The sequence below is a fragment of the Anas acuta genome, chromosome 7, assembly GCF_963932015.1.
Source record: "Anas acuta chromosome 7, bAnaAcu1.1, whole genome shotgun sequence".
Lineage (NCBI taxonomy): Eukaryota > Metazoa > Chordata > Aves > Anseriformes > Anatidae > Anas > Anas acuta.
Window position 1 is genome coordinate 23969428 of NC_088985.1, and position 17311 is coordinate 23986738.

The window sequence follows — 17311 nt, forward strand, 5'->3', positions numbered from 1 at the left end:
GATATAAATGGGCATCCCACCTAGCAAGCCACCGGGCACTGCCAAACGTCCACTCTGCCCCATCCCCATCCCAAACCCCATCCCCATGCCCCCGGCTTGCACCAGCCTGGGACAGGGGGGCTACGAGCCCCTGTTCTCCCCCCTCAGTGCCAGGACAGGCTCCACACGTGCTGTCCCCGCACGTGGAGGACCACAAGTGCTGGTAGCCCTGTGGGATGTGGGCGAGCGAGGCCCGTGGCGAGGCGCGTGCCGCCGGAGGCTCACCCCGCCAAGGCTCCCCCTGCTCCCCGCCGTGCCGGGGGAAGATGCTTTCCGTGTGAGCGCATCCTCTCATCCAGAAACTTTCCGCTGGCCCAGCCACCCGGCCGCTCGCTGCCAAGAGCCGCGGCCGAGACGGTTCCCAGCTGGCAGCAGGGGCAGGCAGCCACCGCCGCGGGGTCACGACCAGCTCCTCCGCCACCCAGCTGGGGGACAGCCAGGGGACACGGGGTGGCTGCCACGAGGTGACCCAAAACACACAACCCGCTGGCACGGGCAGCGGAAAGGCAGCAGGAGCACTCCCAACCTGCTGCTGCGGGCACGAGAGCCCCCCAAGACAAGGACCCTGAGAGTTTTGGGGGCTGCGGGGCAGGCTCCGTCGGCAGCAGGGGTGGTTTTAGGGTTTTGATGCACCACAGCCCTGGGAGAAAGGCAGATCCGTGGGGCAGGGCAGGAAGCCCCCCGCCGCCGGGCCCAGGTGCGCAGCCCACATCACAGCCCCGCGCGGGGCCGGGAACAGGGCTGGGGTGGGAACGGGGCCGCCCTTCCCGCAGCCCAACAAGGGCCCCGCTGTTCGGGGCCGTGCATGTAAACAGGGGCCCTGCCAGCACATTCCAGCCCTTCCCTGCCCCTCCTGCCGCTCACCCACCGCCCCGCAGGGGGGAAAGCCCCTGCAGCGGCTGGGGGATGCGGCACACACGTGGCACACGCCAAGGGAGATGCAGGGAGGAGAAGCTGGGCACCCTGCGCTGCTGTGTGCCCTTCTCAGAGGCCAGGCGAGGCAAAATAAATGGCATTTATTAGCAAAATAAAAGACACTCTCGTTCACAAGGCCCGGTGTGGCCGTGGCTGACCCGCAATGCGTGGCCGGCGCTGTCCCCGCCGAGCTCCCCGCATCCCCCTGGCTGCCACCACAGCACCAGGGGACCCTGTGCCGGCAGGATGGGCAGCACCAGCTGGTGGCACCCAACGGGGACAGCGCTCGCACGGTCCCAAAGAGCCCTCGAGCACCCTGTGGCCATGCCCCAGCACCATCCTGCACAGATCCCATGGGGCAGCGGCAGGCACAGCTCCATCCCCAGGTGCCAGTGCCCTGCCTGCCCGCAGAGAGGGGCTCAGGCCCCCGGCGGCACCTCCAGCAGGGCTGAAAGCGAAGGCAGCTCAGTCCCGGCCTTCCCACGCATCCTCCCGCTGCTTGTTCTCCAGCCGCTTCCTCTCTGCGGGGACAAACTGGGTAAATCCCGAGCCCCCGCCACCCCCCAGCTGCCCAGGGCTCTTCCCCAGGATTGGGAGAGAACCCCAGCAGCGCAGGGAGAGGCTCCCGGGGGCAGAGCTCACCCCGAGCCTCCTGCAGCTTCCTGCGCTCGGCGTCCCGCTGGGCAGGGGTCTGGGGGCTGCGCACCCCCAGGGCGCCGATCACCAGGCGCCGTGCCAGGGCGGCCGACGTTTCGGGGCGCTCCTTGGCCGGCTGCAGGTAGTCTGGGGGAGAGCAGAGGGGGCGTCAGCGTGGGCACACAGCCAAGGGGCTGGCACGGCCCCCAGCCCAGCCAGGGCACCGGGATGAGGGTGCTTGGCACGCTGGGGGTGCCCCCACATCCCCACTCACCGGCGTACGCCCTGGCCTTGGCTTTGGCCGCCCGGGTGCCCTGGGACAGCGGGCGAGTCTTCACCATCAGGTGCTTGGTGCTGAGGGCATCGCGTGCTGCGGGGAGGGTGGCGCATTGCCAGGCAGCCCCACACGGCCATGGGGCACGGCTGAGCCGAGGGGTGCGCCCAGACGGTGCCAGGAGGGGTGTCCCCCCTCTGCCCTCCCACCCCGCGGGCTGTTTGGAGCAGTACCTGTTATGGGGCTGGAGAAGATGCCCAGGGCGTGCGTATCATCCACCCACTTGATGTCGAAGCCCTTCTTCCTGCCGGAGAGATTGGGGGTCAGCAAGGCACCGGTGCTGCCAGTGGGACCCAGCGCCGAGCCCGCAGCACCGGGCAGAGCCACAGACTCACTGGTAGCTGCAGAAGACACGCAGCAGGTCCTCGGTGCGGAAATCCGGGGGGAAGTCGTAGATCTCGATGACATGGGGCAGCTCGTCATCGCTGAGGTCCGGCGCGGCCGGCTCGGCCCCGTAGTAGTCGAAGCGGGGCTCCTGCAGGCTCTGCCGGCGCTTCTGGCCCCCCGAGAGCTGTGGGGTGGGAGAGGGACGGTGCTGAGCGACCCCAGCACCAGCAGCAGCAGCTGGTGGACGGCCAGCACTGCCCAGGCTCTCGCCCCTGTGCCACACACCAGCCGTGCTGCTGGATTAACAGCAGTGGGACTTTGGGAGCCAGCCACCGGGACGCTCACACCACGCGGTTGCTTTTCCCATTAGGAGCACCCCACCATGAGCACGGGGATCGGCGCGCCCCGTGCCACCTCCCCGCACCGCCGCCTGCCAGACACCAGCAGCACCACGCCGGGAAAGCCACCGCTCCCCCAGGGAGCCAGTTCCACCGGTTAACTACCTGCGCCGCTACCAATTTATGCCTTATTTCTAATTTGAATTTGTCTGGCTTCGGTTTCCAGCCGCTGGTTCTCGTTCTGCCTCTCTGCTGGATTCAGGAGCCCCGGGTCCCAGGCGTCCCCTCCCCGTGACAGCACTCGCTCATGGTAATCAAGTCACTTCTCAGCCTTCGCCTGGATAAGCTGAGCGGGCTGCGCTCGTTTAGTATCTCACAGCGGGGCATTTCTCCAGCCCTAAAAGATGACGGCTGTAGCTCTTTTCTACCTCTCCAATTTTTCAACCTTCACTTTAAAATACAGGCATCAGCCTCCCACTGCCGGCTGCACAACGCGGCGGGGGCACGCAGCCACCCCGCTCCCCTGTGCCCCGGCAGCACCAGTGCCAATGGGCCCCCCCAGCACCACTCGCTGCCCCTCAGCTTCCCAAAATATGCGGTGCCAGGGGGAAAGGGGCTGCGGCGCGCTGCGGGGGAGCAGGCACATAACTCAGCCGGGTCCCCAGCCCGATCCCCTGAGCAGTCGTAGCGCAGCGCACCACGGCTGGAAGGTTAGAGTCCATAAATCCCGGGCAGCTCAGTCAATAAAAAGTGCTCGTTCCGACAATTTTATGGGGAAGATGGATTCACGGCAGGTGAGGGGGTGCCGCCGGGCCGGCTGGATGCCGGCGGAGGGGAGAGCTGAGTTATGGAGCTTGCGGGACAGCCCAGTGCCGCCGGGCAGGACCGTCTCCTGTCGGCCAAGTGGCTCAGCTGGCTGGGCTCCAGCACCCCTGCCCGCTGCGGGGGACACGAGGCAGCAGGATGAAGCCCTGCCGTGATGCTCGAGGGAGCAGGGCACTGGGGTAGCGCCAGGCGCCGGGCTGATGATTGGAGAGCCGGAGCGCGGAGTGCCGGCGCGGTCCCTGACCTTCACAAATCACCGAGTGTGGCGGGGCAGCAAGGACTGGAGCCGGCTGGCAGCCGGGCTCAGCTGCACGCCAGGCACGGCCCAACAGGTCCCCTGCCCTCCCCTGGCACTGGATAGGCTCTAGGGATTGCTGGGGGACGTGGATGGCCAAGGCAGGACATCCCAGGACGTGAATTGTGTCTGCCATGGCTCGCTGCTCTCCGAAAACCCATCCCACCCTGCTTACACTCCTGCTCCAAGAGGTGAGCCGGAGCAGCACGGAGCAGCTCCATGCAGGTGCTGAGAGGTGCACGAGCACACTCAGGTGCCTCAGCCACCCCCCTGCCTTGTGGGGACGGATTTGGAGAGCTGCTGCCAGCAGCACGCAGTGCCCCAGGCGCTGTCCTCACCCCACGGCTCCTCGTGCAGGGCAGAGCCCCGGGGAGGCACAGCAGGGCCCCAACACACCGACACCCGGCTGGGGTTTCGCCTCGGGAAGCTGGTGGAGAATCCAGCAAGGCTGCAAGGAAATTGTTCCAGCGGTTAATTACCCTCCGTGTTAAAAACGTGCGCCTGGCTTCGAGTCTGGCTTCAGCTGGCTCCAGCTTCCAGCCAGTGGATCTCGTTATGTTTTTTCCTGCTAGATTAAAGAGCCGTCTGCTATCAGAAATCTCTTCCCGACACAGAACGTCATAAATCTTGCTCTCTGCCGGCTATCCGCAGCGCATAAGGATTCAGTTATGACGAAGAACGCTACTAATTTTCTTGTCCTTTTAGTTAATTAACAACAGCTACATCTCCCCAAGAGCCCGAACCCTCCCCGAGCAGGCGCATCTGCCTCCCAGCAGCTCGGAGGCATCGGGAAGCGACCAGGCTCCGAGAGTGGAGGGGGAAATCGGCAACTTTTTATGGATAAATCCCCTTTTCAGGTCCTTTTTCACCCATCAAGCTCCCTGGAAAGGCCAACCCAGACTCAGAGCGAGTGCACGGGGGGTGTAACAGGGGTGCTCCAGAGCTCCTCAGAGCCAGCACTGGCGCTGCGTGGCACAAACTGCCCGCAGCATCCCACGGCCACACCACAAAACGGCACGGCCACGTCCCCGTGCAAGCCCAGGGAACACCCTCCGGAGCTAATCCCATTTCTGCACACCCCTATCATCGGCACCGTCCGCCTCTCGGAGCCCTGCTCTCAGCGAGGGCTGGACATTGGTTTGTAATATTAGTGCTGTTTGTTACTTTGGGTCCATTAATGTCATTGCGAACATTACCAGCTTTACGCCGCTGATTTAAAATGCAATAATGGATTTCCAGGCTCATTGCAGAAGCCGAGCTTTCCCTGCGAGCGGCAGGAGAACGGCACGGCTCCCAGTGCAAGGCAGCTAATTGTAGTAAATTTAGGCACACGCTTACAGGAGGCTATGGTAATGAGCCACAGCTGATTAAGAAGATGTAGTTTTCAGGAAACTTCACGTTGCTATTTCAATGGGAGCCCATACGTCTCAGCCCATTTCTTTATTACCAGCCCTGCTTTCACCAGGGTGCAGTTGCAGTTTACGGCTCTCGAGCACGTTTTACTGGGTGCACTTTATGTACTGCAAAGGGAAGATCCCCCCCAGCCTTCACAGGGCCTCGCTGGCACCGAGGGACAGGACGGGAATGGATCCAGGCAGGGGCGAGGAGCTCCTGGCAGCACCCTCCTGGACTTTTTGGCACCACTCGTGCCCTTGGGGGGTGGCTGGAAGTGCCAGCAGGCTGCACGGCCAGGCAGCACCCCAAGGACAGAGCTCAGAGCCACCCCCTGGCTGTCCCCACGCTCACCGACTCGCCGAGCTCACCTCTTCCAGCAGGCGTGGGTCCAGGCAGTCCCCGTCATCGTTGAAGAGCGCATCCCAGCTCTCCTCGCCGCCCGGGCTGTCATGGCTCTGGGTCCCGGTGCTGGCCTGCCCTGGCTTTGGGGAGCCGCTACGGGGACCTCCCTCCTCTTCCTCCTCTTCCTCCCGGTGCTGCTGCAGCAAGTCTTCATCCTCATCCGCCTGTGCCTGCTCCTCAGCCCAGGTCCTGGCCGAGAGCTGCTCCACACCGCGGCACAGCAGCTCCAGGGACGGCGGGGCTTCGTGGCTTCCCGGGGGAGCCCCTTCCCCGGCGCCACTCTCTGCCCCCGACGCGCTGCTCCCAGCCCCGGTGCTGCCATGGGGCGCAGGGACTCCCTCCCCAGCGGCATCCCCAGCACCGGCAGCGCTCTGCTCCTTGCTGGGTGGCAGCTGCCCCGTGTGCTCTGGCAGGAGCTGGGCTGTGCTGCCTGCGCCCTGCCCCGGTGGCACCAACTCGGCACCCACGCTGCCCCTCGAGCACCCAGCCTCGCAGGCAGCTCCTCCTGGGGCAGCCACGGCGCTGCCTCCCTGCCTCTCCTCCTCCTCCCCAGGGGCACAGCTCTCGCTCTGCCCTGCAAGGAGAGACACCCCATGCTCCTTCATCTCCTCCTTCTGGGCCTCCAGACCTTCACCCTCACAGCTGAGCTGGGGCACACTGCCCGGGCTGCCCTCTCCTGCCTGCTCCAGGGCACCCTGTGCCGAGCACCCGGAAAGGTTCGTGCCCAGCTCCGGGGTGCTGTCCCCCCGATGCTCCGACCCGCCTGGCTCTGTCCGACACACCTCACTCGGCGGAGCTGCCGTTGGGCTATCGGGGTCACCCCCAGGCTCTGGGGTCACCCCTGCAGCCCCAGGCTGGGCACCTTGTGGGGTCAGCGGGTCCAGCACCGTCCTCATCACCCCACAGCTTCGGTCCCTGAGCCCCACATCCTGAGATGCGTTGTCCTGCCTGCCCGAGGGCTGGGCAGCGCTCAGATCCAGGCTTGGCTCCTGCGCACTGGGCAATGCCTCCGGGCCCTCTGGGCTGCCTCCCGGCTCCGTGCCAGCCTTGGAGCCCCGGCTGTGCGTGCCTGGTACCCTTCCATCCCCGGCGGAGGCTGCCCGGGGCTCCTTGGGGCGAGCGCCCACCTTGCTCTCTCTGCCAGCTGCTCTGCCCACGTGCGTCCTGGCCCCGGGGCTTCGCCTCTGCCCCTCGGAGCCGCCCCGGCCGACGTCCAGCACCGGGCGCTGCTTCTCGGGCTCCCGGTGTTTCACAGCCGCCTCCTGCGCCGCCCTCTCCCGCCGCGCTTTGGGCACGTAGAGAGCCATGTCGGGCTTCCTGCGGCGCACCCGGCCGCCCTCCGCCTCCGGCTGCATGGTGCCACCGCCGCCTGCAGAGGAGAGAAGCGTCAGTGCCACCCGCATCCCGGCCAGCCCCCGGGCCAAGCAGCACCGGAGCGGGGTGGGCAGGTAGGAGGCAGACCCAGCGCTCCCATCCCTGGAGCACCAGGAATTGCAGCACGGGGACGAGGGGCAGCCAGCGACCGCGTCGCGCACGGAGACGGAGCTGCAGCGGGGACCTGGCACACGGGTGTGAGAAGAGGAGCTGAGATGCAAATACTGAAGGTCTGGCCGAGCTGAAAGGCAGCCAGCAGAGAGGCAGCCGTGCTGCCTGCAGCGCCTCGCAACCGGCAGGACTCGCTGCTGCAAGGACTGGCACAGCCAGGGGAGCTGGGCAGGGGACTGGGGCTGCCCACGGGGCTGAACACAAACCCACAGCCCCACAGCATCCCTGGTGCCAGCACGCTGAGCAGGTCGGGACGGGGACATCCTGGCGAGGAGCCCTGGCTGTGCCAGGCTCCCGGGCTGCCCCATCCCGGCAGAGATTTATTTTTCATCATCTTTGGCACAACCGGGCGCGCCGCTATCTGCCAGGCCCCGTGCCCCTATAAATATGCATCAGGCAGCGTTTATGGAGACGGATGGGGTGGGGGGCTGCGCTGGGGCTGAGGGGAAGGCAGAGCGGGGCCGGGCCGGGGCCCCGTGATTAATCACTGCCCACTCTGTTTAGGGGTATTCATCACGGGCCGCTGTCAGGTAAATCACTGGAAAAACACCTCTTCAGTAATTAATGTGAAGTGACGGATGGACAGCCCCTGGGCCCATTAATCTGGAACATCAGAGCCTACCGAGATTATGAATGTCAGGATGCATAAACTGCCGGCGGATCAATAGGGCCAGGAATCCGTCCAAGGCTCTCATTTCCGCGGCACCTCCGGTACATTAGGCTCCTCTCCCCTCCCCGTGAACCACGCCGAGCCTCCGGGACGGGCGGCCCCGGCCGGCGGTGGCACGCTCGGTGCCCGTGGCCCCGCTCGGAGAGCCGGCGGTGCCGGGCAGCCGTAGCGCACCGTGCCCTGCAGCTGGCCGGGAAGCCCATGCCTGCTGGATGGACAGACAGACAGACAGACAGACGGCTGGAGGCAGCGCTCCCCGCAGAGCCCTGGCGTGATGGATGGGTCTCTCCCGGCTCTCACGAAACCGCCAGCAAGCCCCGGCACAGGGAGACGGAGACAGCAGGCGGCACGGCAGCTTCAGCGGGGAAACCACCGGCAAAGACCTGGCTGCCCCCTGTTCACACCTCCCAGCCCAGCACGGCCCCCGCTGAGCGGGGTCTCACCCCACACCTCAAGGCTCAGCCCCACTGCTCCCCGGGAGCCGTGCTCCGTGCCCCTGCCTGCCCCATGGGAACTCGGTGCGGGGCAGGCGGGGGCACCGGGGCGCTGCTGCCGCCACCGTTTTTCTCGCTGCAGAAACATATGCAGTGCCTGTCATTTTTTTTCCCTTCTTTGATACACTAATTTTGCTGGCAGAATGGTCCCCTTTATCTTTATCGACTGAGAAGGAAGCAACGCGTCCTATAAACCGTCCAAGCTCTGGGTCGGTCATTTTTCAGCCCCGAGGCGTTATACATTTTCTCACCGAGCAGCAGCCCAGCCTAGCCGTGTGCCGGTGGGGAGGGGGCACCGGGAGCCCCCGGCCATCAGCATTTTGGCACACGCAAGGCTGTCTAACACACACTTCCTCAGCAAACACCTTCCAGCCACGTCTGCTTGCCCACGGGGAGCAGCACCCAGCTGCGAGGCCACACGGCTGATGCCGTTTCAGAGGCACAGCCATGGGGCAGGGGGCATTTTATAGCTAAAAAATAGGGAAAAGAGCTTTCTCCACCACTTGCCTCGCTTTCAGGGCTGCAGAACTGCTTCCACTCTCTCCAAGAGGGAATTTCCCCAGGGGAATGCCCCCAGCAGCCAGGCCTGGCAGACAACGTGGCTGTGCCACCACACCAACCGTGCTACCTACGCCCTGTGCAGGAGCCCAGGCGTTTGGTGCTGCTCCTGCTTCCCTCCACCAAAGGGGGCTGAGCCTGCGGGGGGACTGCTGAGCCCCACCAGCGCTGCTCCCCAGCAGGAGTGAGGATTTCCAGCCCCAGGATGCTGCCCAGCAAGGGTGCTCTCCTTTCCCTGCAGCCACCGCACGTGCCAGCGCCGCTCGGGGAGCACAGCCAGGAGCAGCAGCGCTCCACGCACATCCCAAGTCACCTCCAAGAAAAGCCCTCGCACGCAGGATTTATGGGCTCCTCGAAAGCTTGCCATTCACCTTGCCTCACCCTCCAGAGCAGATGGTGCGGCATTAGCCAGACGGGCGGTGCTGGGAGCATCCTCTCCCTGCGCGGCCGCGCGCTGCCGGGGACGAGCGGCGTCCCGCAGCCATGCAGCAGGCAGCTCCTGTCCCCGGGCACATCACGCAGGGAGCTCCAGGCAAAGCAAGGCACGAGCACAGCGAGGCTGCAGCAGCCCCCAGCAGCCCCCCAGGGACACCGCAGCACAGAGGGCTTGTTTTTTTTTTTTTTTCCCTCCTAAGGGCAGCGCAGCTCCTGCCCCCAGTCTATTACACACTTCATCAGATGCCACGGCCACGCGTCACCTCCAACTGATTTCACGCTCCGGGAGGCAGAGCACAGCCCTGGCTGCAGGTCTCATTCACACTACGCTGGGCAGGGCAACCCCACAGATCCCAAACTTGGGGACCAAGTCACCGCTCGCCCTGCATCTCCTCTCCCCTGCACCCTGCGGGCTCGGCTGGGGCGCACGAGGCTCCGGCACGAGTTTGTGAGGTCTGAGCAGCTGCTCGGGCACCGTGCCGGCCCGTGCTGCTCCTCTGCAACCAGCGGCACCGTGCACGGGCAGCGCTCCTCTCCTCGCTCTCTTAGGGCCATGCACGGATGCCGGGCTGTCGGGCTCGCACGCAGCGTGCCAGTTCCTGGAAAAGTTGAAGTGCCACCCAGCGCCCTCCCAGCAGGCTGCCTCATTTCCTGGCAGGGCGCTGTATTTTTAGCCTTCGAGGTTTCTAATTCCACTCAATCCATACTGCCATCGATAGAGCACATAACCTTAGAGCCTTGACGGCGGGCAGGGAACGGCAACACCTCGGGGGCCGCGGCTGGCAGCGCTGCTCGGGGAGCGCCCCTGGGGGACCGCGCGCAGCCTCGGCGCGCAGCTCGCACGCTGGCAATGTCACTCTTTACTGCCTGCCGCAGCTCGGGTGAAAAAAATCCTACAACTACTAATAAAAACGAAGCTATGAGGAGATTTTAAACAGCCCCGATTAGGAAGCTCACCTCCAAGTGCCTGCTTGGTGCACGGCGCTGGCACCCCGGAGAGGGAACAGGGGCTGCCCGTCCCCACCAGCCACCTCCCTGCGCCCTTTTAGGAAGCTGCAGTGCTTCCCAGGTATCTCCCATCACAGATTTCAGTTGTTCCACACCTCTCCCCCTCTAAGCAGAGCTCCAAGCCAGCAGGACGGGCTCGTGCAGCAGGTGCCAGGGCCACAGAAGGATCTGGGTACCTGGCAGGGTGAGGCTGGGCTGCCTATGGGGTGCCACGCGATGGCACAGAGCCACCGGCACAACGCGACACCAAGCAAAGCGCCCCGAGAGCGGGGGGCTGCTGCCCACCCCACTCCGTGCCCTGCTCCAGGCACGGCACCAGCCACGAGCCACGCGAGGAGACAGCGAAGTGCCGACAGCAGCGGGCTGTCAAAGGGAAACACACGGGGAAAAGGGAGAGATTTCAATCGCGCCTCTCGCTCCCGATGCTCCTAGGAGATACCTGGAACAAGAGAAGGGGGACGTTTCAGGCAGGAGGTGATTTATAGGTCGATACCGTCCCTCAACAGCTGCAGGGTTAAAAAAAAAAAGGATAACACAAAAGCAGAAGGAGTTAGTAGGCGAGGGGGTAGGGGGATACGAAGGGCTTTCCAAATATACCTGGGCAGGATCAGCACAAAAGTGAGCAGGGCTATAAATAAATAAGAGGGGAGGGAAAATTAATGACGGCTCAAAAATAAAGATGACTCAAAAGGGCAAAACTGCCGTTTTTAACCAGAAAAAATGCAAATGAGGCAGGGGCCTCCCAAAGCCAGCTGCAGGGAAGCAAAACCAGCGTGGCCGGGCAGCGCCGGGCACCTGGACACGGTGGGACGCGCCCAGACCCCCACCCGGGACGCACCGGGGGCACGGTGGTGGCAGAGCCCCAAAACCGAGCCCAAAACACCGGAGCCGGGTGGCACAGGCACAGCACCAGCCCCCGCTGCAGGGGGGACGGAGCCCGGGGACGCCCCCACGGGGGGCTCCAGCCCCGCAGGGTGAGGAACGGGGCCGAGCACCATGAGCTATAGGGCAGGGAGAGCTCGGCAGCCACCCGGGCGCACCGGGGCAGGGGACAGGAAGGGGACAGCGGGGACGGGGACGGCGGGGACGGGGCAGGGGGCGCCCCCCCGGGCCGCTCTCGCCCCCGGCCGGCTCCCCCCCGGTGCCCGTGCGCGCAGCGGGTGCCGCCCGTCGGGGGCCGCCCGTCGGGGGGCTCGGCGCGGGCGTTACCGGTGGCCTCGCCGGGTCCCCCGCCGCTCCCCGCCGCCGCCGCCGCTTCCGCCACGCCGGGCCCGCCCCGTCCCGCCGCGGGGTGCGCCGGGACCTGTAGTGCAGCACCGGCACCGCCCCGGACACCGCCACCCGCACCGGCACCGGCACCGGCACCGCGCCGCCGGGGTGCAGCGCGCCCGGGGCGCACCGCGGGGACGCCGGGGACACCGGGGGAACGACGGCAGCGGGTGGCACTGCTGGCCCGGCTGCACCTTCCCCGTTATGGGGGCTCTGTGTCACCCCGGGAGCCCCCCGACGGTCGTCGGTGCTGGAATTTTGGGCGTCCGTGGGCATGGGAACAGCGAGGGGCGAGTGGGGTGTGCTGCCAGAGCTGTGCTGGGGGACAGCGGGACAAGGACATGGGGACACAAGGACATGGGGACACAAGGATATGGGGTGACAAGGACATGGGGCAATAAGGATACGGGGACAAAAGGATATGGGGTGACAAGAACATGGGGACACAAAGATGTGGGGTGACAAGGATATGGGGCAATAAGGATATGGGGACACAAGGATATGGGGACACAAGGACATGGGGTGACAAGGACATGGGGCAATAAGGACATGGGGCAATAAGGACATGGGGTGACAAGGATATGGGGTGACAAGGACATGGGGACACAAGGACATGGGGTGACAAGGATATGGGGTGACAAGGACATGAGGCAATAAGGATATGGGGACACAAGGATATGGGGTGACAAGGATATGGGGTGACAAGGACATGGGGACACAAGGACATGGGGTGACAAGGATATGGGGTGACAAGGACATGAGGCAATAAGGATATGGGGACACAAGGATATGGGGTAACAAGGGCATGGGGTGACAAGGACATGGGGCAATAAGGACATGGGGACACAGGGATATGGGGTGACAAGGACATGGGGTGACAAGGACACTGGGTGCCAATAATGTGGGTACACAAGGACATGGGGACACAAGGACACGGGGTGACACGGACACGGGGTGACACGGACATGGGGACACAAGGGCGCGGGGCTCCGTAGCCATCAGGAGCGGTGGGCGCAGGGCTCCCCCTTCCCGCAGCGCTGCCCGCCGTGCCCCGCGGGAGGCTGCCATTGATTCCCCATTAGCTTTGAGCATCACGCAGGCAGCGGGAGCGCTGCTGGCTGCAACCAGGCGCCCCTCGGGCCGCATCCTGCCTCCTGCTGCGGGGTGCTCAGCGCCTCGGAGGCCCAGACGAAGGGGCGGAGGGAAGCAGGGAGGGAGGGAAGGAAGGTGTCTGCGCTGGGCTGCGCCTCTCCGCATCCTGCCTGGGGTTTGGCGTGGAGCGAGGCCGATAATGAACGCGGCCCCGGCGCTTGCACGCGTTCGCTGCCGGCGTGGGCGGCAGGGGAGCACACCGGGGAGCGGCACAGCCTCGGCTCCTAATGAGGCACCGCCACCGCCGAGCACTCCCGAGCTGGAGGGACGGGGCGCACGGGGACCGGCTGGGCTCTGCTGGAGGCAGGGGACAGCCCAGGGGACACGGAGCTGCATGCCGGCCCCTACGTGCCAGCACAGCCCACAGGGCTCAGCGCCGGGGGCACCTGAGCACCAGGACCTGGTTATTCCATGCTGGGTGGCAGGCCCAGGCGATGATGCCTTTTTCCTTTTATTTCTCTCGGTTTGGGCACAGCGGGGAACAAGGAGGCTCTGCTCCATCACCGCAGCCCTGCGGGATCTCTGCTGGGAGCTGAGCAAGGCAACCCCTGGGCAAAACTCTCACGTGTAGGGCCATCCCTGCCAGCCACGTGGCCACAGGGCAGGATGAGGAGGGCTCACACCGAGCAGGGCCACCCGGCGCCCCCCGGGAGCAGCCCCAGCCCCAGCCCACCATGTCCCAGAGGGGACCGTGGCCCCTCTTGCAGGTAATCGATGGCAGCAGCTCCTGATCGCTTTCATTATTATTATTTTCTTATGCATGTGCGCGCAGGAGATTTATCGCCAGCTACGGAGGCAAAATCAATTATTCATGTTATAAATTAGAAAATGATTTATGTTTGTGGGAGGCCGAGCAGCGTGGAGCCCCTGGCCGCGTGGGAGCTGGGTTTGTCTGGGAACGGCACCAGGCAGCCCCTGCCAGCACTTCCCAGGCCTCTCCAGCTCTGCTTTGCCCGGGGCGTCCCTCCTGGGGTACCCCCACCCCACCACAGCACCCCGCAGCACCCAGTTGAACCCATGCAGCCCACCCAAAAAGCCTAGACTGGGCTTGCCTGGCTGGGGCAGTGCCTGTTCCTGGGTGCCCCTGGCTGGATGTTGGGGATGCTGGGGACAGCGGTGGCCTTGTCTCCCTGGCCGGAGCGGCAGGAGGATGCTCCGCAGGCAGTTTCCATGGCAGCAGCAGCGTGGTCCAAGCGCTGCGAGGTGTGGGCTGCAGGACAAACCCCCCCTTGCTTTCCCCTGCTGGAGACATCCTCAGGTGTCCCCTCCTGGCGTGCTCCTGCCTCCCGCAGGGGACACTGTGGCCCCCTCCAGAGTGCCACAAGGGGACAGGGACCCCTTGTACTGTCACCCTGCCTGCGCCAGGCCCCGAGGCTGGCCACCCCAGCATGGGGCTGCAGGGCTTTGTATGGCCGTGCCCCCACTTCTCCTGGGCTGGGGAGTTCTTAGGGGTCCTGGGAGTCATCCCAGGTGGGGAGAGCGCTGCTGGGAGCTGCAGCACCCCACGGCTCTGCACCAGGGGTCCCAGACCCCCACCTGCACCCCAGCCCCGGCTGCCTGGGCATCTTAACCCCCCCGCACAGCTCAGGCAGCCGGCCGGCCGCTCTCCGCTGATAGCGGGGCTGCCAGAGAGCCTGGATCTGAAGCTGCCGTGCCTGTGCCTCCCAGGGGACGGCAGAGCGGGCCGGGAGCTCTGCCTGCCTCTCCTTGTCTCTTCATCTGCAGCTGCGTCAGCCGGGGCCGTGGGGAGGCACAGGCTGAAAGGAGCAGCGCGGGAGAGAAAGGGGCTGTCGGCAGCCCCAGATCCGGCTCCGATCAGAGGCGAGTTGTGCATCCAGCTCCTGCACACAGCATCCTGTGCTGCACCGAGCCCTGGGGACGGGAACACGGAGGAGAGGTGGAAACAAGGCGACCTCGGCTCTGCCCTTGCTCCCTGAGCAGCCTCTTCTCCCCCAGCCCTGCTGCTGGTCACCCACCCATGGCCCCAGAGCTCCCGTGCGCTGAGAACTTGCCAGCTGGGCACACACATGGTGCATTACAGCAGGGGGGGCTCCCCACAGCTCCCTGCCAGGCTGTGAGCAGGAGGGGCACCGAGAGCCAGGTACAGCGCAGAGAGCTGCCAGGACGACCCGTGACCCCTGAGCTGTGCGTGTCGGGCTTCTTGTGGGAACACCGGGCAATAAGTGGGTCACGCTGCGCAGCCGGGAGCTGGCACTGAGCTCCCACCGTGCCGGGGAGCCCAACCTGGGCCCACGCTCCCCTGAGCACCCGGCTGATTTATTGCTGCAGAGCAAGTGCTCGCGGAGTGCTTTTGATGGAGAAAAGCCCTGGGAGCTGCAGCGGGCACACGGGGGCACAGGGGGGCACACGGGGCATTGCCCATCACAGCACTGTGCGCACGCACCCCAGCTCTCCACGACGCCTGGCCAGGGAGCCTGCAGCAGCCAGGGGAGGGGACTGCGGAGAGCTCGGGGCTGGGGCAGATTAGATCTGCTTTGCATTATTGCACCAAACACCTGGGGACCCGGCGGCTCGTGACAGCGCTGTATAATGCGAGGAAGCAGCCCATGGTGCGGGTAGGCGCCGGTGCTGCCGGCGGCTGGCGGGCAGGGAGGCGATGGGGCTGCGGACCGGCAGCCCTCACCCTGCCCCTGGGAGCACAGGTCTGGCCCGGGGAGGGGAGCGGGGCTCTCCTGCTCCCTCTGTTCTCCGGCACATGGAAAATGAATGGGCAGGGACAGCAGCGCCTGTGCTGCAGGAATCAATACCGCTCCAGGAGCAGCCTGGGTGCTCCTCCCTGCGCTCCCCCGGGAGCCTGCCCCCGAGCGCAATCTCCCTGAGCAATCGCTGTTGTCTCCTTCCCTGCACGCTCCTGTTTGCCAGCCTGCTCAGCAGGACCGTGCCTGATGGCCGTGCAGCAGTGTGGGGGTGTGGGTGATGACCCCTGGGCTGGGGAGCGTGCTACCTGGGCAGCCCGGCTCTTGGGAAACGGGCAGGACAAGCAGGAGAGATGCCTCAGGGGGACACGGGCTGTGCCTTGGCCCAAATTAGCCCCTGTTGTCACTGTCACAGCCCAATCTGATGTGGCTGTGGTCCCTAGGAGGCACCCAGGATGCTACCAGGAGGTGCCTCCTGCCCGCCAGCAGTGCCTGGGTCTCCATCCACGCACGTCTCACCCGGTGCTGGCCATGGCACTGCCACCCATGGGTGACAGCCACTGCTTTTGGTGGACCCTGATTTGAACTGATCCATCTGCGGGACCCACCTGGAGCTGATAAATCCTGCAGGAGCCCTGGCAGAGGAGGCTGAGCGGGGCAGGGCGCACATCTCCCTGCCTCTCCACAACTGCACGGCTCCTCCGATGCCCCACGGGTCCTGCCAGCCCCAGCTGGCTGCCGGCAGCGCCCAGCTTTCCCCACAGCCTTCGTATCCTTTTCCCCATCCGGGCACAGCCCAAGGCCTCCACCCTGCTGTGCCCCCCCCAGCCAGGCAGCCCCATCCCCGTGCCCCTTTATGAGGACCCCATGGCCCTGGCCAAGGAGAGCTGATGGGCCCAGGCCCCATGGGTCCCTCCCCAGCCTTGTGTCCCCTCTGCTGGCACGGGGCAGGGCGGTCCCACACCTCCTCCATGTCCCCAGGTGGGACAAGCCCGGCTCATCCAGGGGACAACGTCCTGCAGGGGACAGGGGCTGCGTCTGCCGCCAGTGCCCTGCCCGAGCCCCCGCAGGTAGGGAGGGAAAGCAGGGACAGGCACGGCGAGGCAGGAGCCGATCGCGGGCAGATCCGGTTACAGGCAGCACGGGGCAGAGAGATCGGCAGAGAACAGCAATGCAGCAAAAAGGGCTTTTAGTGATAATTAATAATTAACATTTCTAATGATGTCCCGGCGACAGGAAGAGTCCGCGTGGGGACCCGGGGGCACTGCGCACGGGGACAGGAGTGGCTGGGGGACGTGCGGGTCTGGGCACGGGGAGAGCCAGGGGCAGGGTGCTGGGGCACTGCCTCCGTGCCCTGCTGCTGCCAAGGGAGCACGGCAAGCCCGTGATGAAAGGGACTGGAAGACGAGGCAAAATGCACCTTGGGGTTGACCTGGCCCCAGTGCTAGCACCTCGCCAGGGGCTGCCAGGCTGGCTGGCAGGAGGAAGGGACCCAGGGTGGGCCGTGAGGATGCCACGGGTGGGAGGCAGCAGCCCCTGTGCTCCTGGGACAGGCGAGTGCCGTGGGACAGTGACAGGGAGGGGACAGCAGGGAGGAGAGGCACGGAGCGAGGAGCCTGCCAAGCGTGGGCATCCATCACCCACAGGCTGTGAGCCACCGTGAGAGGGGTGCGCAGTCATGGGAGAGGCAACAGCCATCCTAGGAGGCACCAGGAGAGGCATTGCTGGCAGGGCTGGGGACTCGCTTGTGGCCCTCTGTGGGTCTCAGGGACCTGTCCGTGCTGGGAGGAGAGGAGCAGAGACGTCGCAGGGCTGCCGGGGGAGGCAGAGCCCGGGGGACCCGCAGCGGGAGGCCGGCAGCTCGTGCACGGCACGGCGCAGGCTGCGGGGGAACAGAGCGCTCACTATAAATACATCAGCGGGGTAAACGCCAGGGAGGAGAAGAGCTATTTCAGCTAAAAGACAACATTAGCACAGGAACAACTGGGGATAAATTATCCATGAATACATTTAGGGT

The 17311-nt window shown here is 65.3% G+C and overlaps 1 protein-coding gene across 2 annotated transcripts; it reads right to left on the minus strand.

Annotated features, from left to right (window-relative positions):
* Window positions 1–1040: 1040 nt before the first annotated feature.
* Window positions 1041–11522, minus strand: R3HCC1L (R3H domain and coiled-coil containing 1 like). 2 transcript variants are annotated; one of them, XM_068688226.1, is made up of 7 exons: window positions 11426–11522; window positions 5473–6875; window positions 2260–2435; window positions 2098–2168; window positions 1865–1960; window positions 1597–1737; window positions 1041–1475 (listed from the first exon to the last, which is right to left on the minus strand). In XM_068688226.1, the coding sequence occupies exons 2-7, from the start codon at window positions 6859–6861 to the stop codon at window positions 1420–1422; spliced, it is 1929 nt and encodes a 642-aa protein (XP_068544327.1). In that variant the 5' UTR covers window positions 6862–6875; window positions 11426–11522; the 3' UTR covers window positions 1041–1419. The 2 variants fall into 2 exon arrangements, with proteins under 2 accessions (XP_068544327.1, XP_068544328.1); XM_068688227.1 differs by lacking the exon at window positions 11426–11522 and adding an exon at window positions 10656–10720.
* Between the last annotated feature and the right edge of the window lie 5789 nt (window positions 11523–17311).